At 53.0% G+C, this 20,075-nt stretch overlaps 1 protein-coding gene across 4 annotated transcripts in view; it reads left to right on the top strand.

The window, feature by feature from the left end:
• Positions 1-20,075, top strand: part of TPM4 (tropomyosin 4) — a 39,603-nt gene that overhangs the window by 3,941 nt on the left and 15,587 nt on the right. For 2 of the 4 annotated variants that reach the window (XM_039465987.2, XM_039465989.2), the window contains exons 2-6: positions 5,215-5,340; positions 12,113-12,246; positions 17,112-17,229; positions 18,403-18,473; positions 19,425-19,500. In XM_039465987.2, coding sequence (XP_039321921.1) covers positions 5,215-5,340; positions 12,113-12,246; positions 17,112-17,229; positions 18,403-18,473; positions 19,425-19,500 — 525 coding nt within the window. Of the gene's footprint in view, positions 1-5,214; positions 5,341-5,599; positions 5,867-12,112; positions 12,247-17,111; positions 17,230-18,402; positions 18,474-19,424; positions 19,501-20,075 lie in introns of those variants that run through there. The other 2 variants (XM_039465990.2, XM_039465988.2) reach the window with 2 other exon arrangements.

Here is a 20,075-nt window from a genome sequence, read left to right as displayed (position 1 = left end):
TGCCTACCCAGTGTGGGAACAGGACAAAGAGAGCCAGCCCGGCCGCTTCCTGCCTACTCCCCTCCCCTCCCAGGGCAGCAACATCCTCCACCACTGGCCTTTGACCCCACATCCTGCCTCAGCCCTGCCCCAAGGCCCCATTTGCAGGGACTAAGGTAATCCTATTACAGGCAGGGAAACTGAGGCCTGCAGAGGGACAATGGTCACAGCAAGGCTCTGTAGACTAGTGTGTGCCTGGCATATGGAATTTGGGTAGATGGAAAGAAACCTGGTACATGTCCGATTTTTTAAATTTTTTATTGAATTTTTACAGATGGGGTCTCACTCTGTTGCCCAGGCTGGAGTGCAGTGGTACAATCATAGCTCACTGCAGTCTTGAACTCCCAGGCTCAAACGATCCTCCCACCCCAGTAGCCAGACTCACGCCTGTAATCCCAACTATTTGGGAGGCTGAGGCAAGCACGCCCACGCCCAGCTAGTTATTTTATTTTTTGTAGAGACAGGGTCTCACTGTGTCGCCCATTCTGGTCTTGAACTCCTGGGCTCAGGTGATTCTCCCATCTTACCCTCCCCCAAAGTGCTGGGATCACAGGCGTGAGCCACCACACCCAGCACGGATTCACCCATTTTCATACCCACTGCCTACCACTGAAGGGTTTGAGGTTATCACTGATTCATCCCAAACACTTTTTTAAAAAATTATACTTTAAGTTCAGGGGTACATGTGCAGAACGTGCAGGTGTGTTACCTGGGTACACACGTGCCATGGTGGTCTGCTGCATTCATCACCCTGTCATCTGCATTAGGCATTCCTCCGAATGCTACCCCTCCCCTATCCCCCACCCGCTGCTATCCCTCCCCTGGCCTCCCATCACCCAACAAGCCCCGGTGTGTGATGTTCCCCTCCCTGTGTCCATGTGTTCCCATTGTTCAACACCCACTTATGAGTGAGAACACGTGGTGTCATCCCAAACACTACTCACAGTGTTCCCATAGCGGCCTGAGTCCCAGACCTGACCCCCAAGGAACCCCAGGCTGAGGGCGACAGTCAGACTATGAATACCTCCAGCTCAGAGGTCAGGTGTGGGCCAAAGGGAGGGACAGAGGCTGGGAGAGTCATAGGGGTGGGGAAAGCTCTGCTCGGGGCAGCAGAGCAGGCACCAGGGTGGGGGAGCCTCGGGACTGCGCAAGGAGGGATAGCAGAAGCCCTCCCAGTGAAAAGCAGAAAATCATTCTGAGCAGTGGGTCCAGCATGGTCTAGAAGTCAAGCAAACCAGCTTTGGAATCAGACTAACAAAGATTCAAACCCCCCATCTGTGTGGCATCAGGCAAGTCCATTCCCCTTTCAGAGGCTCTGTTTGCCCTTCTGTAGTATGGGACCTCCCAGAGACAGTATTTGCAACACGCCCTGACCGAGCACAGTGGCTCAAACCTGTAATCCCAGCATTTTGGGAGGCTGAGGTCAGGAGTTCGAGACCAGCCTGGTGAAACCCCGTCTTTACAAAAAATACAAAAATTAGTCAGATGTGGTGGCGAGAAGCTGTAATCCCAGCTACTAGGGAGGTTGAGGCAGGAGAGTCACTCGAACCTGAGAGGTGGAAGTTGCAGTGAGCCAAGATCGTGCCACTACACTCCAGCCTGGGTAACAGAGCAAGACTCCATCTCAAAAATAAATATATATATTTGTAACAGACCCAACACATTCTAAGTGCCAGATAGCCCCCTGCCGCCTTTATCCCTGTCCTCACCTGTTCTTGCCCAGAACATTCCCCCCAAAAAAGTAGTCAAAACCCCAAACCAAACAAAAAAACTCCCAACCAGCCAGGGAGAGTGGCTCATGCCTGTTGTCCCAGCTACTCAGGAGGCTGAAGTGGGAGGATCCTTTGAGACCAGGAGTTCGAGATCAGCCTGGATAACACCGAGAGACCCTATCTCAAAAACAAAAACGAAACACCCAAACCATCTTCAGATCCTGATGAGCCCAATGCTGTCAGATTTGCTCTTCCTCTTCCTACATGTTAGGAGAGCCCTGTGCTCGGTACACAGTTGGCACTCAGTAAATGCTGTGATTCACAGATCTGGAAGGAAGTCAGGTGGACATTAAACGTCCCTAAGGAAACTGGCCCATTTTCTCAGTCAAGGCAGAAGTTCAAAAGCAGCTGCCGGAATGCTCAGAGACCAGCATGTCAAGGCTTCTGTTCTGCAGATGAAGGGACTGAGGCCAGGAAAGGAGACGGGGGTCACAGAGCTTGGATGTGGAGTCAGGCTTCCAGGATCCCAGCCGGGAGGTCGAGGTCAGGCTCTATAGACTCTGACTTTGCCCTGATCCACAGGCAGCCCTGGTTGGGCTTGGGAAGTTCCTGGGACTTCAGACAGAATAGCCTTCCCTGCTCTCTGCAGCGCCTCAGCTAGAGACCTTTGCAGGTCACCTCAGTGACTTCAGCTGAACCCCAGCTGCCAGCCTCCACCCCATCCTCCAGCAGCCCCCAAGATGGGAAGCCTGGATGACTTTTTTCTTTTTTTTTGAGATGGAGTCTTGCTCTGTCGCCCAGGCTGGAGTGCAGTGGTGCAATCTCGGCTCACTGCAGCCTCCACCTCCCAGCTTCAAGCAATTCTCCTGCCTCAGCCTCCTGAGTCCGAGATCAGCCTGGATAATAACCTGGGACTATCCCGACACCATGCCCAGCTAATTTTTGTATTGTTAGTAGAGACGGGGTTTCACCATATTGGCCAGGCTGCCATCTGGCCTTTTAAGAGTTCATACTTTCCATCTACTTGGGAGGCTGTGGCAGGAGGATCACTTGAGTCCAGGAGGTTGAGGCTGCAGTGAGCTATGATCACACCACTGTACTCCAACCTGGGAGACAGAGCAAGACCATATCTAAAAAAAAAAAAAAAAAAAAAAAAAGCCAAAAAATGCACACGGACGGCTGGGTGCAGCGGCTCACACCTGTAATCCCAGCACTTTGGGAGGCCAAGGTGGGTGGATCACTAGGTCAGGAGTTCAAGACCAGCCTGGTCAACATGGTGAAACCCTGTCTCTACTAAAAATACAAAAAACCTGACACACACCTGTAATCCCAGCTACTCGGGAGACTGAGGCACAGAACTGCTTGAACCTGTGAGGCGAAGGTTGCAGCGGGCTGAGATCTCACCACTGCACTCCAGCCTGGGTGACAGAGCAAGACTCCATCTCAGAAATAAAATATTAATAATAATGCACACACACACACACACGGCACCTGGTACATTTTGCACATCTTCTCAGGGGTGAGCCTGTAATGCCTGAGGATTGAGAGCTGGAGCCACAGGCACAACAGCTTTTTAAACATACCGTCTTCAGAAAGAAAGAGACGGAAGAAAGAGAGGGAGGAAGGAAAGCTGGCTCGGTGTGAGGAACGAGATCAAGGGTTTCTTCTCCGTCAGCTCAGGCAGTTATAACAAACACCACAGACTGGTGGATTCAATACCAGACATTGATTGCTTACAGTATGGAGGTTAGACGTCCAAGATCAGGGTGCCCGCAGATTCCATGTCTGGTGGGGGCTCTCTAGCTAGCTTGCAGACGGTCACCTTCTTGCTGTGTCCTCCCATGGGAAGAGGAAAACCAAGCTCTGGTCTCTTCTCATGAGGGCTCTAATCCCATCATGGTGGGTCAACCCTCAAGACCTCACCTAAACCTCATCATCTTCCAAAGGCCCCCATCACCAATTACCATCACATGGAGGTGAGGGCTTCAACGTATGAATTGGAGAGGGGGCAGAAGCAAGCATTCAGTTCATAATAGGCTTATCTTCAGAAGACCTGGGCTCAAACCCTGTGCCGTGTGACCTGGGGAAAGTCATTCCACCTCTCTGAGCCTCCTGCTGTGGGGAGGAAGCAGGAGAATGAAGCTTGGCTCGGTGGGGGCTGCTTGCCCATCCTGGAACAGGAACAAGATGAGTGTCAAACGATCTGAGGCAAAAGACAGATCCAAGCCTGGTGTGGTGACTCACGCCTGTAATCCCAACTATTTGGGAGGCTGAGGCAGGCAGATCGCTTGAGGTCAGGAGATCAAGACCAGTCTAGCCAATATGACGAAACCCCATCTCTACTGAAAATACAAAAATTAGCTGGGCGTGGTGGTGTGTGCCTGTAATCCCAGCTACCTGGGAGGTTGAGGCAGAATCACTTGAATCCAGGAGGCAGAGGTTGGAGTGAGCTGAGATCATGCCACTGCCCTCCAGCCTGGGCGACAGAGCAAGACTTAAAAAAAAAAAAAATTCAGATCCAGGCATGAACTGGATATGATCACCCTAATCCAGAGTTGGGGGCCCAGGGAGGGAGTTAGAGCCTGGAGGTGACAGGAAAGGCTTCTTGAGCCGGCTCTTGATCGGTGTGGCAGGGGGGTGACAAAGATGAGAGGTGATGGGGGCTATGGTTTGTGTCCCATAGACCTGAGTTTCTCAAACTGGGAGTGGTGGGAGGATAGGGGCAGAGTCTTGGGATAAACAGAGGACTGAAAATTTAGGGAAAGTTGGGGACATTTTATTAAAATGAACATGGCCTATATGCAAAAAAAAATTTAAAGACTTAACCTGAGCCTTCAAAGAAAGTGATCCTGTAGCGGTAAGTCTCTTCTAGCCAAGCCTCCAAAGCCCGGAAATGAGGCAGTAGATCTGAGCCCTTCAGCCTTTCAGAGTATTTTGGTGAGAGTCTGAAAAACACTGCCTTGGGCCATAGGGAGCCATAGCAGGTTCTAGGCAGAGGAAGGGCAGATGTATTTGTTAGAAAGTTCTCTGGCTGCCCGTGTTGAGGTCAGAACAAAAGGGAGAAAGGCTGGGGACAGGGCTATGGGGGGTATCCAGGCACGGAGAATGAGACTGCTTAACCCCACATCATGGTGAGGCTGCACGCCTGAAACCGGAATGTGTGTAGTTCTGGAAAACGTGTAGCGTCCTCAGTTTCCCAAAAGCTGTCATCGGTTTCCCTAGAGTCCTGGGGACCCCAATAAGGCTAAAACAGCTGGTCCTCAGAAGAGGAAAGGACGATGTGACAATCCTATCAGGTAACCATGGATGGCGTGGTGCATGCTATGGTAACTCCTGTTTTACAGATGAGGAAACTGAGGCCCTGAGAGACACAGGGCGCTTGTGAATATGGGTGGGCACCCCTGCACCTTGGGGACGTGCCCCAGCCCCCAAGCTGACCCGTCCCCCGCTCTGTCGTCCCCAGGTGGAGGAAGAGCTGACGCACCTCCAGAAGAAACTAAAAGGGACCGAGGACGAGCTGGACAAATATTCCGAGGACCTGAAGGACGCGCAGGAGAAGCTGGAGCTCACGGAGAAGAAAGCCTCCGACGTACGAGCGCAGGGATGCGGGAGCCCGCGGCGGAGCCGGGCGGACGGGTGGGCGGGGAGCGCCGCAGGAGGAGGAGGAGGAAGAGGAGGAGGAAGAGGAGGAGGAGGCGGCGCCTCCCGGCGCTTTTTCCAAATAAGTCCCGAAAAAAGGGCACTTTCCAGCAGCTGTGGCCAGCGGTGCCGACGTCAGGCCCTCCCCCAGCGGTGCTGACGTCGGCGGCCCGGCCGGGTGACCTCATCGTCCCGAAGGCGGCCGGCCCGGGGGGCGGGGAGAGGCGGGGGCGGCCCCCGCGCAGGCAAAGGCTGGGGGGCCGGGGCGCGGCCGTGCAGCTCTCGCCGGAGCCGAGCCCAGCCGAGCACCCGCCGCCGCCCGTGCGCCCCTGCGCCTCCGCGCCATGGCCGGCCTCAACTCCCTGGAGGCGGTGAAACGCAAGATCCAGGCCCTGCAGCAGCAGGCGGACGAGGCGGAAGACCGCGCGCAGGGCCTGCAGCGGGAGCTGGACGGCGAGCGCGAGCGGCGCGAGAAAGTGAGCGCCCCTGCCGCGGCCCCGCGCCCGCAGCCTCCTCCCCCGCGCGCCCTCCTTTCTTCCCTGCTGCCCGCGCGCCCTCGCGCGGTCCTGGGGCCCCGATCGCGGAGCCGCTTCCCCGTGCCCGGGACCCCTTTCTTCCGCCCCCGTCCTCCCTCCTGGGCCTGGGACTGGGGAGGGGGCGCCGCATCCCGGTCGGGCGGGGCCGGCCGCGCGGGAAATGGGGGATGGGACCGAGGAGGTGCGCGATCCCCGGGTGGAGAGGTGGAGAGGTGGAGCGGCGGGCGGGGTGCACCGTGCAGGCTCCGGCTCGGGGCTGGCGCCCGGGTCCCGGGCGGAGGGAAACCCGCGGCCGGACTTGGGGGCGGGGAGTGAGGATGGAAACGTGGAGCTTCTATTGTCTGGGCTTTGACCGGCCGACCAGAATTTCGGCGGCGGTCCGCGGATCTGGGAAGGGGGCGGCACTTTCTCGCCTCTGTCGCGGTTTCCCAGCTCCTGCCTGGACTTCCCCGACCGTTCCCAGGGGCGCGGCGGCGACGTGTCTGCTCCAGGCGGGGTTGGTGGGGGGGCGGCGGAAGTTCAGCCCCGAGCCGCCCGCCTTTCTCTCTCCAGCTGATTCCTGCGGGAACCTGGGCGGCGGGACCCTGCCTTCCTTCAGAAGGCGCCGGGAACGCTACCGCGGGGCCCCGGACCCACGATCGTTTGAGCGCCTGCAGTGCGCCTCCGCCAGGAGTCGCGGGGCCCAAGCCAGACAATGGGTCTGGAAAAGGAGGCAGTTTCACCACCTCCTCAGCATCATCCCCTGGCTGTCCCTCGGGACAGATGGTGGCACCGCCAGGGGCTGGGGACAGATCTGGATTCTGGTCCCATCTCATGCCATCTACCAGCTGCATGACTTGATATTTACAATCTAGGACCTGTTTTCCCCCGTCTGTGAGTAGGATTGATAAGAATGCCGACCCTTCAGAGGAGCAGGGAGGGTCCCAGGAGCAAAATGTCAGGCATGGAGCCTGGTGCTTTGTAAGTGCTAGATTGTGTTTTGTTTTTTGTTTTTATTTTTGAGACAGAGTCTCGCTCTGTCGCCCAGGCTGGAGTGCAGCGGCCCGATATCAGCCCACTGCAACCTCCACCTTCTGGGTTCAAGCGATTCTCCTGCCTCATCCTCCGGAGTAGCTGGGATCACAGGCGTTCACCACCACGCCCGGCTAATTTTTTTTTGTTTGTTTGTTTCCAGAGACAGGGTTTCCCCATGTTGGCCAGGCTGGTCTCAAACTCCTGACCTCAGGTGATCCACCTGCCTCGGCCTCTCAAAGTGCTGGGATTATAGGCGTGAGCCACCACGCCTGGCACTTTTTTGTATTTTTAGTAGAGATGGGGTTTCACCATGGTGGCCAGGCTGGTCTCGACTTCCTGGCCTCAAGTGATCCGTCCACCTCTGCCTCCCAAAGTGCGGGGATTGCAAACCTGAGCCACCGCGCGCGGCCTCAATTGTGTTTTCTGTGCCTTCCCTCTGCCCTGGGAAGAGCTCACAGAGAAATGGAGATAGAGGCACTGACTCACTGATGAAGTTGCATTCCACGGGTTTTCTGTGCAGTTACGGGAGCATGACACGGGAGGCTCCAAAATGGAGGTTGAGCAGGGTCTTGTAGAATAAGTAAGTTTACTGGGACCAGAGAAGTGAGTGTGCACAGACTCAGAGGCAAGAAAGTTGCATGGTGTGGGGGGATGGGAAGGCAGTGCGGGTAAGGGTTGAAGCCCAAGAGCCCTGAAAGCTAGGTAAGTGTTAAGGCTCAGGTGGGAACCCTAGAGGGGCAATAGGTGCCTGGCCAGATGGAATTGGTGGTGTGAATTGTCAGGTCTGGGAAGGGTCCAGATGGGGGCCACCACCTGGGCCCTGGTTGAAGCGTTTAATCCTGTAAGGATTGCTTTGGCCTGAAGAGGCCTTAGAAACCCGGTGTAAGCCTCAACCGGTAGCCGGTCTGGCCTCTTTCTCACACTTAACCGACACAGCTCTCCCTCTGATCTCATCCCAAGTCATCTCGCTGGAGGACAATTAACTCGGCTTCAAAATGGCCCTCAGCCGCAAGCCAAGACTTAGGAGTGGGACTGCCTGGTTGGGAGGGGGGATGTTTTTTGGAAAGTTGAAGACTTTCACAAGTTCAAAAAGTTCTTGAAAAAGCAAAGGATGCTTCTCTGCCTGGGAGAGGGAAAAAGCTCTCCCAGGGCAAAAGGAACTAAGAACAGGGGTGGGTAAAAAAAAAAAAAAAAAAAAACCCTTTCACTCTTGTAGAATAAGCCAGGAGCCGGCATGTGGTAGACTTCTGGGCCTGTTTCCCGACAGCTGGTTTCGTTTAGATTTTTGTGTGATTAACTGACATCTTCCTGTTCCTTTGCCACATGTATCTAGCAAGCCTCTTTTACCTTATAAGGGAAACCCTTTGTAGCCTGTGGAAGGCTTTGATTGCAGGAAGGGGTGGAACCCAAAATGACTGGCAGTGACTAGCAGTTTTTCAAAAATACATATATATGTATGCATGTATAGATATGCGTGTATCTCTCAGCTCCAGACAGTTGAAAATCTGCCAAAAGCGCTGGCTGCCAGGATTCAGAATTTCCTACGTAAGGGTTACTCACTTCTTAAAAGACAGCTCATGAATCAAGCACCTCTGTTTGATCTTTCAGATCAATTCCTTGACTGCTAATAGGTACGCGGTGTTCGTTTTTGATTGTTTTTGGCGGTAGATGAAAATGTCGTGGAATTGGATAATGGTGTTGGCGTTTTTTTTGCAACATCAGTTCCTGCCCTAGTTAACTGAAGGTGGTAGGAGGAGTTAAGATCTATGCAATTAAAAAGAATGAAAGGCACCCATTCGTGGGAAGCCCTGAGTGGCGTTTCTGAAGACAGTTTCATCAGTGGTTTTCGTGGATTGTCTGTATTGGTGTTTCAGAGGACGCTGCAATCAGACACACCTGTGGGAGTGCCCGTCTGCTTCTAGGAATCTGGGGCTGAGAAGCCTTCCTGACTCAACTTGTGTCTTTCAGCCAGTTAACTTAGGGGGCAGGACAGGAAGTGGTCCTAATAATTTTTTCTTTTTTTCTTTTTTTTTGACATGGAGTCTCTCTCTGTCACCCAGGCAGTGGTGTGGTCTCAGCTCTCTGCAACCTCCGCCTCCCAGGTTCAAGCAATTCTCCTGCCTCAGCCTTCCAAGTAGCTGGGACTACAGGCTCACACCACCACGCCGGCTGATTTTTGTATTTTTAGTAGAGACGGGTTTTCACTATGTTAGCCAGGCTGGTCTCGAACTTCTGACTTGGTGATCTGCCCAGCTTGGCCTACCAAAGTGCTGGAATTACAGACGTGAGCCACCGTGCCTGGCCGTTTTGTTTTGTTTTGTTTTGTTTCTTTGAGATAGTCTTGCTCTGTCGTCCAGGCTGGAACGCAGTGGCACAATCTCAGCTCACTGCAACCTCCACCTCCTGGATTCAAACGATTATTCTGCCTCAGCCTCCCAAGCTGGGATTGCAGGTGCCGCCACCAGGCCCAACTAATTTTTTGTTTTTTGTTTTTTGTTTTTGTTTGTTTGTTTGTTTGTTTTTGAGACGGAGTTTCGCTCTTGTTACCCAGGCTGGAGTGCAATGGCACGATCTCGGCTCACCGCAACCTCCGCCTCCTGGGTTCAGGCAATTCTCCTGCCTCAGCCTCCTGAGTAGCTGGGATTACAGGCACGCGCCACCATGCCCAGCTAATTTTTTGTATTTTTAGTAGAGACGGGGTTTCACCATGTTGACCAGGATGGTCTCGATCTCTTGACCTCGTGATCCACCCGCCTCGGCCTCCCAAAGTGCTGGGATTACAGGCTTGAGCCACCGCGCCCGGCCAATTTTTTGTTTTTTTATTGGAGACAAGATCTCACCATGTTGGCCAGGCTCGTCTCAAACTCCCGATCTCATGTGATCCATCCACTTGCCCGGCCTCCCAAAGTGGTAGGATTACAGGCGTGAGACCACACCCGGCTTTCCTAATAATTTTGATAGCCTTCCCAATTCAGGGATTCTTCATTTGCCCTGATAGGAAAAAGCTAGTGTGGCTTCCTTTTTTCCCTCGATTGAGGCCTGTTTGACCTATTCTCAATATTCCTTCCGAAGAGTAGGTATCACTGGAAAACTTGCCTGGCCTCAAAGCCCTGGCAGGACCTAGGTGACAGATTCTGACAAGGAAGAGCCCTGGATGGGTCTTCAGAGACCATTCGTAGCTTACCAACTGAGTCACTGAACAAAACCACTTCCCCTGGTGGGGCCCCTCAGTTTCTCCACCTGTAAAATGGATGCAACGTGTGAGGATGAAATTGCAGTAAAATAAAACCATGGCAGTAAGAGATGCGGTCCTCTGGTACATCCCACCTGCTGGGGGTAAGCAGCGTCACATCCTGGAGTTACAGCCTCAAGGCGGTCCTATAACTAACCAGGCTTTGGGATGGAGAGGGCCAGGACAGTGAAGCAACCTTCCCAACACCGTGGGGCTATGAAAATGACAAAGCAGCTGGGCGCGGTGGCTATGCCTGTAATCCCAGCACTTTGGGAGGCCAAGGCAGGTGGATCATCCGAGGTCAGGAGTTCAAGACCATCCGAGGTCAGGAGTTCAAGACCATCCTGGTCAACATGGTGAAACCTCATTTCTACTAAAAATGCAAAAATTAGCCAGGCATGGTGGTGGGTGCGTGTAATCCCAGCTATTTGGGAGGCTGAGGCAGGAGAATCGCTTGAACCTGGAGGCAGAGATTTCAGTGAGCCAAAATCACGCCATTGCACTCCGGCCTGGGTGACAGAGCGAGACTCCATCTCAACAACAACAAAAAGCAGAAAATGGCAAAGTATGGCCGGGCGCGGTGGCTCATGCCTGTAATCCCAGTACTTTGGGAGGCCCAGGCGGGTGGATCACATGAGGCCAGGAGTTTGAGACCAGCCTGGCCAACAAGACAAAACCCCATCTCTACTAAAAATACAAAAAATTACAGGCATGGTGCACGTCTGTGATCTCAGCTACTGGGGAGGCTGAGGCAGGAGAATTGCTTGAACCTGGGAGCGGAGGTTATAGTGAGCCGAGATCGTGCCACCGCACTCCAGCCTGGGTGACAGTGAGGGACTCCATCTCAAAAAAATAAAAGGAAAAGAAAATGACAGATCGGGGGATTCCAACCCAGCACTTTTTGGCCCTGGAGTTCCTGCTTTATTGCTTCCCATTGTACTTCCTTCCTTGTAGGTAAAAACACCTCGAAGAGCCAATAACACCGCTGGGGTATGTTTTCCATGCCTGCAACCAAGTTTTCTTTCCCTTTTCATATCTTTTGTCCTGCCATGGAATTCCAACAAGGCTGCCCCACCTTTTCTCACCTTGTTAATTGCATGGCCAACATTTTTTTTTTTTTTTTTTTTTTTTTTGAGATGGAGTTTCGCTCTCGTTGCCCAGGCTGGAGTGCAATGGCGCAATCTCAGCTCACCGCAACCTCTGCCTCCTGGGTTCAGGCAATTCTCCTGCCTCAGCCTCATGAGTAGCTGGGATTACAGGCACGTGCCACCATGCCCAGCTAATTTTTGTATTTTTAGTAGAGATGGGGTTTCACTATGTTGACCAGGACGGTCTCGATCTCTTGACCTTGTGATCCACCCTCCTCAGCCTCCCAAAGTGCTGGGATTACAGGCTTGAGCCACCGCGCCTGGCTGCATGGCCAACATTTAATTGAGGGCTTCATATTCTTGGATTTACCTTGCTGTTCAGTGAATGGGAGCGGAACTCACGGGACACGATGAGCCAGGTCACTGATGGCCTTGCTTTCTAGGAATCCCACAGTGAGCCCTAGAACTCTACACGTTAACGCTGTGCGCCTTTTTCAGAAAACAGCCCATCTTGGGTCTTAGCCTAACATTGGGTCTATTGTGAGCTGCTGGGGAGGCCAGCACTGACGCTGATCTCAAAGCACATGGTATATTTGTCTCCTGCGTTGACTCAACTCCCTGTCTTGTACTGGGACACTCGCCTTTTGCTATTGAGTGGTGGATGTATTTCCCGGACATTTTCAGAGAAGATCAGATTGAAATTTTGGTACGAGTGTTAATTCCTTATGGCCTGGACTCCTGAGTGGGCTTTGAGGGGGAAATCGGGTTAATGGAGGGCAGGACACATGAGAGGTTCCCACTGGTGGGTGGCCCGATACTTCTTAACTTGGCTGCACCTCCAACCCCCCCTAGGCTGAAGGTGATGTGGCCGCCCTTAACCGACGCATCCAGCTTGTTGAGGAGGAGCTGGACAGGGCTCAGGAACGACTGGCCACAGCTCTGCAGAAGCTGGAGGAGGCGGAAAAGGCCGCAGATGAGAGTGAGAGGTAAGGATGCTTTGAATCTGGTGGCATCCATGTTTGCTTTTGGAAAATGGGGATTGGATCGTGCTGCCCACCTCCCAGAGCTGGCATGAAAGTAAACAAGGTCACAGAGACACGCACCTGTCCACAAATGCATGACAGCGCTTTGTAAACCGTCACTCCATGCGTAGAGATGTTTATCCTTGGCCGGGCACGGTGGCTCACGCCTGTAATCCCAGCACTTCGGGAGGCTGAGGCAGGCAGATCACCTGAGGTCAGGAGTTCGAGACCAGCCTGGCCAACATGGTAAAACCCCATCTCTACTAAAAATACAAAAAATTAGCCAGGTATGGTGGCAGGTGCCTGTAATCCCAGCTACTTGGGAGGCTGAGGCAAGAGAATCACTTAAACTTGGGAGGCACAGGCTGCAGTGAGCCGAGATCATGCCATTGTACTTCAGCCTGGGCAACAACAGCAAAACTCCATGTCAAAAAAAGGGGGTGCGGGGCATTTATCCTAATGGTAACCATGAAAAGAAACTTCCAACAGACAGAAAGGCAGACAGAATGGACAGATGTGAGACTGCAGGTATGACTGTTTGTGGCGGTTGGTTTGCAAAGCATTGCTTCTCATATTTTCTCTGAAAGCCATGGTGCCTCTTCTCAGTGTTCTTGAGACACCAAATTTCAGGGTAGACCAGGTATGGTGGCTCCTGCTGTAATCCCAGCACTTTGGGAGGCAGAGGCAGGCAAATCGCCCGAGCTCAGGCGTTCGAGGCCAACCTGGGCAACCTGATGAGACCCTGTCTCTACAAAAAAATACAAAAATTAGCTGGGTGTGGTGATGTACACCTGTAGTCCCAGTTACTCAAGAGGCTGAGATGGGAGGATCACTTGAGCCTGGGAGTTTGAAACTGCAGTGAGGCAAGACGGCACCACTGTACTCCAGCCTCTGAAGGAGTGAGACCCTGTCTCAAAAAAAAAGAAAGAAAGAAATTCAGGATACTGTGGAAAGGAGGAAAGGAAACTTGGGATGTGTAGGCGATTGTTAGTGGAGTTCTCAGGTAGGCTTTAGGCTTTTGGACGGTCACAGCTATTTCAGGGACTGGTGCAAACCAGCAAGGTTAACGTGCTTGAAACTGACCCTGAGCCGCATGCAGTGTCTCACGCCTGCAATTCCAGAACTTTGGGAGGCTGAGGCAGGCGGACCTGAGGTCAGGAGTTCGAGACCAGCCTGGCCAACAAGGTGAAACTCCGTCTCTACTAAAAATACAAAAATTAGCCGGGTGTGGTGATGGGCGCCTGTGATCCCGCTACTCGGGAGGGTGAGGCAGGAGAATCGCTTGAACTTGGGAGGCAGAGGTTGCGGTGAGCCGAGATCGCACCACTGCACTCCAGCCTGGACAAGAGAGTGAGGCTCTGTCTCAAAAAAAAAAAAAGAAAGAAAGAAAGAAACTGACCATGTTCCTCGCCCCCGCATGGCATCTGTTCTGCATCTCGGCTACCAGCAGGGTGCCCTCTCCTCAGGAGCTGGATCATTCTCTGGCACGCCTTGGCACAGGCTCCCTGGAAGACTGAGAGTAGATTGTGTAATTCACAGAAGCAGCAGTCTCTGTGTGTGGTGGAAAAGGAGTTCCTTGTGCGGCAGTGGTGTGGGCCCAAGCATCGATCATTGCGTCTGCCCTCAGTCACACCAGAGTTCTCACTTGAGCCAGCCACCATGGTTTTGTAGTATAAACGCCTCCCAAAGATGTATTTCTTTATTTTGTTTGTTTGTTCGAGATGGGGTCTCACTCTGTCACTCAGGCTGGATTGCAGTGGCACTGTCTCAGCTCCGTGAAACCTCTGCCTCCTGGGCTCAAGCGATCTTCCCACCTCAGCCTCCAGAGTGAAGCTGGGACTACAGGCACCCACCACCACGCCCGGCTAATTTAAGGTGCATTTCTCACTGTGGTGTGGTGACCGCTAACCAGAGATCAGAAACCGGCTCAGGGAACCTTGGAGATGGCATGTTGTTCAAGCTGGAAATTTCTTCTCAAATAATGGAACAACCAGGGCAGAGGGAAAAGCCACCACAGCAGACTCTGCTTCAGCCACTGAATTGATGCAGAGTGGCGGCTCCGGGCAGCCATGGGGCAGTGGAAGATCTGGTCACAAGCGCTCCTGGCTGTGCCTGGGGCCTGGGTTAGCTGCTGTCACTGTCAGACCAGCCTGGCTGGGTGCCCACGTTGAGGGCTCCCATCTTGGCAAACCAAGAGAGCCTGCGAAGGCCAGTCTCTTCTTTCCATCATGTTATCCCGAGGGCTTTGGTGACACCCCTGTTAGACTGCTGTGTCTCAATAGAAAGAATTCTATACTTGAAGCAGGGGATGTAGAGTCAGCTTCTCCCACTGGCACTTTCTGTGTAGCCTTGGGCAGATCATTTTGATCTCTTGGGTGCTGCAGGGGGTTTGGCAGTAGATATCCCAGCAAGCTTGCTCACGTGCTGAGGGCGAGACCTTGTACACCCTCGTGAGGGTGTTTTGAGACTTAACTGAGAATGGGTGACACCCGACATGGACATAATATATTGGACGGCAAGAAGTATATGGTCTCTGCGCTGGGCGGCAGTGATACATGTCAGTGACACATCATCCCAGGCCAGCCTCTTCTTTTTTCTTTTTTTAAATGCACAAGGTCTTGGCAGGGTACGGTGGCTTATGCCTGTAATCCCTTGGGAGGTGGGCAGATCGCTTGAGACCAGCCTGGGCAACACAAGGAGACCCCATCTCTACAAAAAAAATATTAAAGGTTAGCCACGCATGGTAGCACATGCTGGTAGTCCCATCCACTCAAAGGGCTGAGGTGGGAGCATCACCTGAGCCCAGGAAGTCAAGGCTGCAGTGAGCCATGATTGCACTGCTACACTCCAGCCTGGGCAACAGAGTGAGACCCTGTCTCAAGAAAAAAAAAAAAAAAGTACACATCTTGCTCTGTCACCCAGGCTGGAGTGCAGTGGTGCAGTCACGGCTCACTGCAGCCTTGAACTCCTTGGTGAGAGCGATCCTCCCACCTCAGCAACATAGCAAGACCCCCACCTCCACACACACCATTTTTTTTTAAATTTAGCCAGGTGTGGTGGCACACACCTATAGTCCCAGCTACTCAGGAGGCTGAGGCAACAGGATGGCTTGAGCCTGGGAGGTCAAGGCTGCCATGAGCTCTCCAGGCACCACGGCACTCCAGCCCGGGCAACAGAGTAAGACACCATCTCTCAAAATAAAAGAGCTGGGCACGGTGGCTCACGTCTGTAATCCCAGCACTTTGGGAGGCTGTGGCAGGTGGATCAGCTGATGCCAGGAGTTCGAAACCAGCCTGACTGACATGGTGAAACCCCATCTCTACTAAAAATACAAAAAAATTAGCCGGGTGTGGTGGCTCACACATGTAATTCCACCTATTCAGGAGGCTGAGGCAGGAGAATTGCTTGAACCCAGAAGGCAGAGGTTGCAGTGAGCCAAGATCACACGACTGCACTCCAGCCTGGGCAATAGAGCAAGACCCTGTCTCAGAAAAATAAATAAATAAGTAAATAGAAAGGGAACATAGACTCAAATCAGACTGCTGAGGTCTAAGCCGCAGCTCTACCACTTACCAGTGCTATAACCTTAAGCAAGTTACTTAACCTTTCTCTAGGCCTTAGTTTCTTCATCTGTAAAATATGGATAATGTACCTGCACCATAGGGCTGTTGTGAAAGTGACGGCACTTAGAACAGTGGCTGGTAGTCAGTAAAGAGGAAGGGATGCTGGGCACCGTGCTCACACCTGTAGGTCAGGAGTTTGAGGCCAGCCTGGCCAACATAGCGAACCCTCATCTCTGTTAAAACTATAAAAGCCAGGCGTGGTGGTGCACACCTACATAGTCCCAGCTCCTCAGAGGCTGAGACAGGAGTACCGCTTAAACCTGGAGGCGGAGGTTGCAGTGTGCCATCACGCTATTGCACTCCAGCCTGGGTGACAGAGCGAGACTCTATCTCAAAAAAAAAAAAAAAAAAAAAATGAAGGGAATGTGTTTGCAGAGTTTCACCTTTGCAGTGTGTCACAGTGCTCAGTAGATTCAGAGACACGTTTAGATGAGAGATGGGGCCGGGGTGGTGTCTCATGCCTGTAATTCCAACGCTTTGAAAGGCCAAGGTGGTAGGATCACTTGAACCCAGGAGTGTGCAACCAGCCTGAACAGCATAGTGAGACCCCATCTCTGAAAAAAAAATTTTTTTTTTTAAATAGGCAGAGGTTGTAGTGAACCAAGATCACACCACTGCACTCCAGCCTGGGCAGCAAGAGTGAAACTCCATCTCAATCAATCAATCAATCAATAAATAAATTTTAAAAAATGAAAATAAAATAAAAATTACCCGGACGTGGTGGCAGGTGCCTGTAATCCCAGGTACCGAAGAGGTTGAAACAGGAGAACTGCTTGAACCCTGGAGGTGGAAGTTGTAGTGTGCGAAGATTGCGCCACTGCCGTCTCAAAAAAAAAGATAGATGAGGCCGGGCGCGGTGGCTCACGCCTGTAATCCCAGCATTTTGGGAGGCCGAGGCGGGTGGATCACGAGGTCAAGAGATCGAGACCATCCTGGCCAACATGGTGAAACCCTGTCTCTACTAAAAAAAATACAAAAATTAGCTGGCCGTGGTGGCGCACGCCTGTAGTCCCAGCTACTCGGGAGGCTGAGGCCGGAGAATTGTTTGAACCTGGGAGGTGGAGGTTGCAGTGAGCCAAGATCACGCCACTGCCCTCTATCCTGGCGCCTGGCAACAGAGCAATACTGTCTCAAAAAAAAAAAAAAAAAGATAGAGGTGGGTGGAGGAAGGGTGTGAGTGAAAGCGCCCCTGGTTGCTCCTTGCAGAGGAATGAAGGTGATCGAAAACCGGGCCATGAAGGATGAGGAGAAGATGGAGATTCAGGAGATGCAGCTCAAAGAGGCCAAGCACATCGCGGAAGAGGCCGACCGCAAATACGAGGAGGTGAGTGAGGCTGGCAGATGGCGCGGCAGCAGGAAGCGGGAGGAAATGCATCTGCCGAGATAGCAGGGACGCCGCGGCCACCAAAGGAAGCTCTTGGTTAGGTCAGCTGTCCTCCTGCGCGCACATATGTTTGTCCAGAGACAGCCGCTTGGCTAGGAAACTGTTTCCCACGATGCCAAAAAAAGTCCCGCGGACGCTTGTGTAACGTAATGGGAAAACGGATCGGCTCACTTGCGTCCCTAGCTGGGCGTTTTGGCACAGTTGGGCAGAAATGGAGGATTGTGGTCCCAAGCCGTGGATTTTTCAGACCGTGCAGGCTCAGCCCCTCCTTTGCCTGCCTCGGTGGCTCGGCTCGGCTCTTCCCTCGCGCCTCTTGACTGCCTCCCTCCTCGGGCCTGAGGAAGAGAATCAGGATTTCCTCCAGGCCCCGGGATGGCTATTTGAGTTGAAGCACCAGCAAAAGGCCAGGCTCGGTGGCTCAGACCTATAACCCCAGCACTAAGGGTGACCCAGGTGGGAGGATCGCCTGAGGCCTGGGAAACATAGTGAGACCCCATTTCTATAAAATAAAATAATAATAATTAGCTGGACATGGTGGCATGCACCTGTAGTCCCAGCTACTTGGGAGGCTGAAGCAGGAAGATCGCTTCAGCCTGGGAAGTCAAGGCTGCAGTGAGCTCTGACCGCACCGCTGCACTCCAGCCTTGGAGACAGAGCAAGACCCTGTGTCAAAACAATTTTTAAAGGCCAGGAGTGGTGGCTCAGGTCTATAATTCCAGCACTTTGGGAGGGCAGATCACCTGAGGTCAGGAGTTCATGACCAGCCTGGCCAACATAGAGAAACCCCGTCTCTACAAAAAAGACAAAAATTAGCCAGGCGTGGTGGTGCGTGCCGATAATCCCAGCTACTCGGGAGGCTGAGACAGGAGACTCACTTGAACCCAGGAGGTGGAAATTGCAGTGAGTCAGGATTGCACCACTGCACTCCAGCCTGGGTGAGAGAGAGAGAGAGACTCTGTCTCAAAAAAATTTAAAAAATAGAACCAGCAGAAAACCCCATGTTGCAGCTGATCTAGGGGTCTGGGTGGGGCATCCGTGGGGGCTCCCTGCAGTGGGTGGGAGAGGGCACAGCTGGTGGGGATTGGGCTCAGTTGGGCCTTTCTGTCTCTGCAGGTAGCTCGGAAGCTGGTCATCCTGGAGGGTGAGCTGGAGAGGGCAGAGGAGCGTGCGGAGGTGTCTGAACTGTGAGTGGCACAACAGGACTGAGCGAGGCTGGCTCAGCTCCCGGGGTGGAGTGGGCGGGAGCTGGCTGTGCTGGGAATTGGCTCTGACCGGGGCCTCTGCTCAAGTGGACGGGCGTCGGGAGCTCATGGCTCATCCTCTCATCCTTTCTCTTGGTTTCCGTGACAAAGAGAGGTGGTGACTGTTCTTACTGCCGCGGGAAGTGCCGCCTACGTCTTGACCCTTCCCGCAAAGATATGGGGAAATAGGAGTGAGACAGGAGGCAGCTGGGAAGCCCATTTTCCCAGAGAGGCTATCTCAGGGGGCTGTGCCATCTTAACACAACCCTGACCTGCTTCAGAGGGCAGGAGCCCCCATCCGTATGTAAGCGCCTTGCTCCTCCTGTCAGTGTTTGGCCGAGGCACATTCCTGGGGGGAAGGTGAGAAGCTTAACAGGAATCCCACGAGCACTGAGAGCACTGGAAAACAAAACACCTGCCCTCTTGGCCTCGGGCGAGGAATTCAGCCCCACAGAGCATCCTGGAGTGTGGACAGAGATCTGGTTTCACAAATCCACTCCGGGCTTCCTTCCTGGCGTGTCCCATGCAAACTCTTCATTGCTGTCCGCCTGTCTCCTGCCCTCAATCCCATTCATACACCTTCCGGAGTCAGGCTCATCAATCATAGATTTCACAGGTTGGTGTTGCCTCACCCTTGGCAGAAGACCAGGAGTGCTTTCCAAGCCCTCCAAAGACTCCTGGGGCCGGCCTCGCCTCTGCCTGGTATGGTAGGGCTTTGATAAGCTCATAGCAGTGCACTGCAGAAAAATCCATTAACATTTTTCCTCCACATTCCTTCTGGGGCCCCCCCTGGGGCTGTGTAGGTTTCTCGTTTTGAAAATTTATCTTAGGGTCGATTGCTATTGCCCAGCTGTAAGGGAAGATAAGACACAAAAATCCTTTGTCTTTGTGCAGAAAATGTGGTGACCTGGAAGAAGAACTCAAGAATGTTACTAACAATCTGAAGTCGCTGGAGGCTGCATCTGAAAAGGTTGGTGGTTGGCTGGAGCTGGAGGGGGGCTTGCCTGACTTGACTCTTCTCTTCTCCCGAGGGATGGGGGAACATGTCAGGGTATGGGGAATCTGACCTTTATTTAACGGTAGCATTGGTGCCTGGCAGCCAGGCTTTTTCCCCTACAGAAAGAGCTGGATTTCTCATCACTCTTGGGTGTCCTCTTCCATGGGGTCTGAGCACCGTCTCTGATCTCCATCTCAGGAGTATAGAGATGGAACATGAGGTGGCCGGGTGTGGTGGCTCACGCCTGCAATCCTAGTACTTTGGGAGGCCAAGGTGGGTGGATCACAAGGTCAGGAGTTCTAGACCAGCCTGACCAACATAATGAAACTCTGTGTCTACTAAAAATACAAAAATTAGCCAGGCATGGTGGCAGGAGCCTGTAATCCCAGCTCCTTGAGGCTGAGGCAGGAGGATCGCTTGAACCCGGGAGGCGAACGTTGCAGTGAGCCGATATCATGCCATTGCACTCCAGCCTGGGCAAGCAAGCAAGACTCTCTTAAAAACAAACAAACAAACAAAAGAACACGAGGCTCCTTTTAGGGAGATCT

The sequence above is a fragment of the Saimiri boliviensis genome, chromosome 14 (assembly GCF_048565385.1).
Source record: "Saimiri boliviensis isolate mSaiBol1 chromosome 14, mSaiBol1.pri, whole genome shotgun sequence".
NCBI lineage: Eukaryota > Metazoa > Chordata > Mammalia > Primates > Cebidae > Saimiri > Saimiri boliviensis.
Note: the sequence above shows the minus strand (reverse complement) of the source record. Positions and strands in the feature narration are given on the sequence as shown.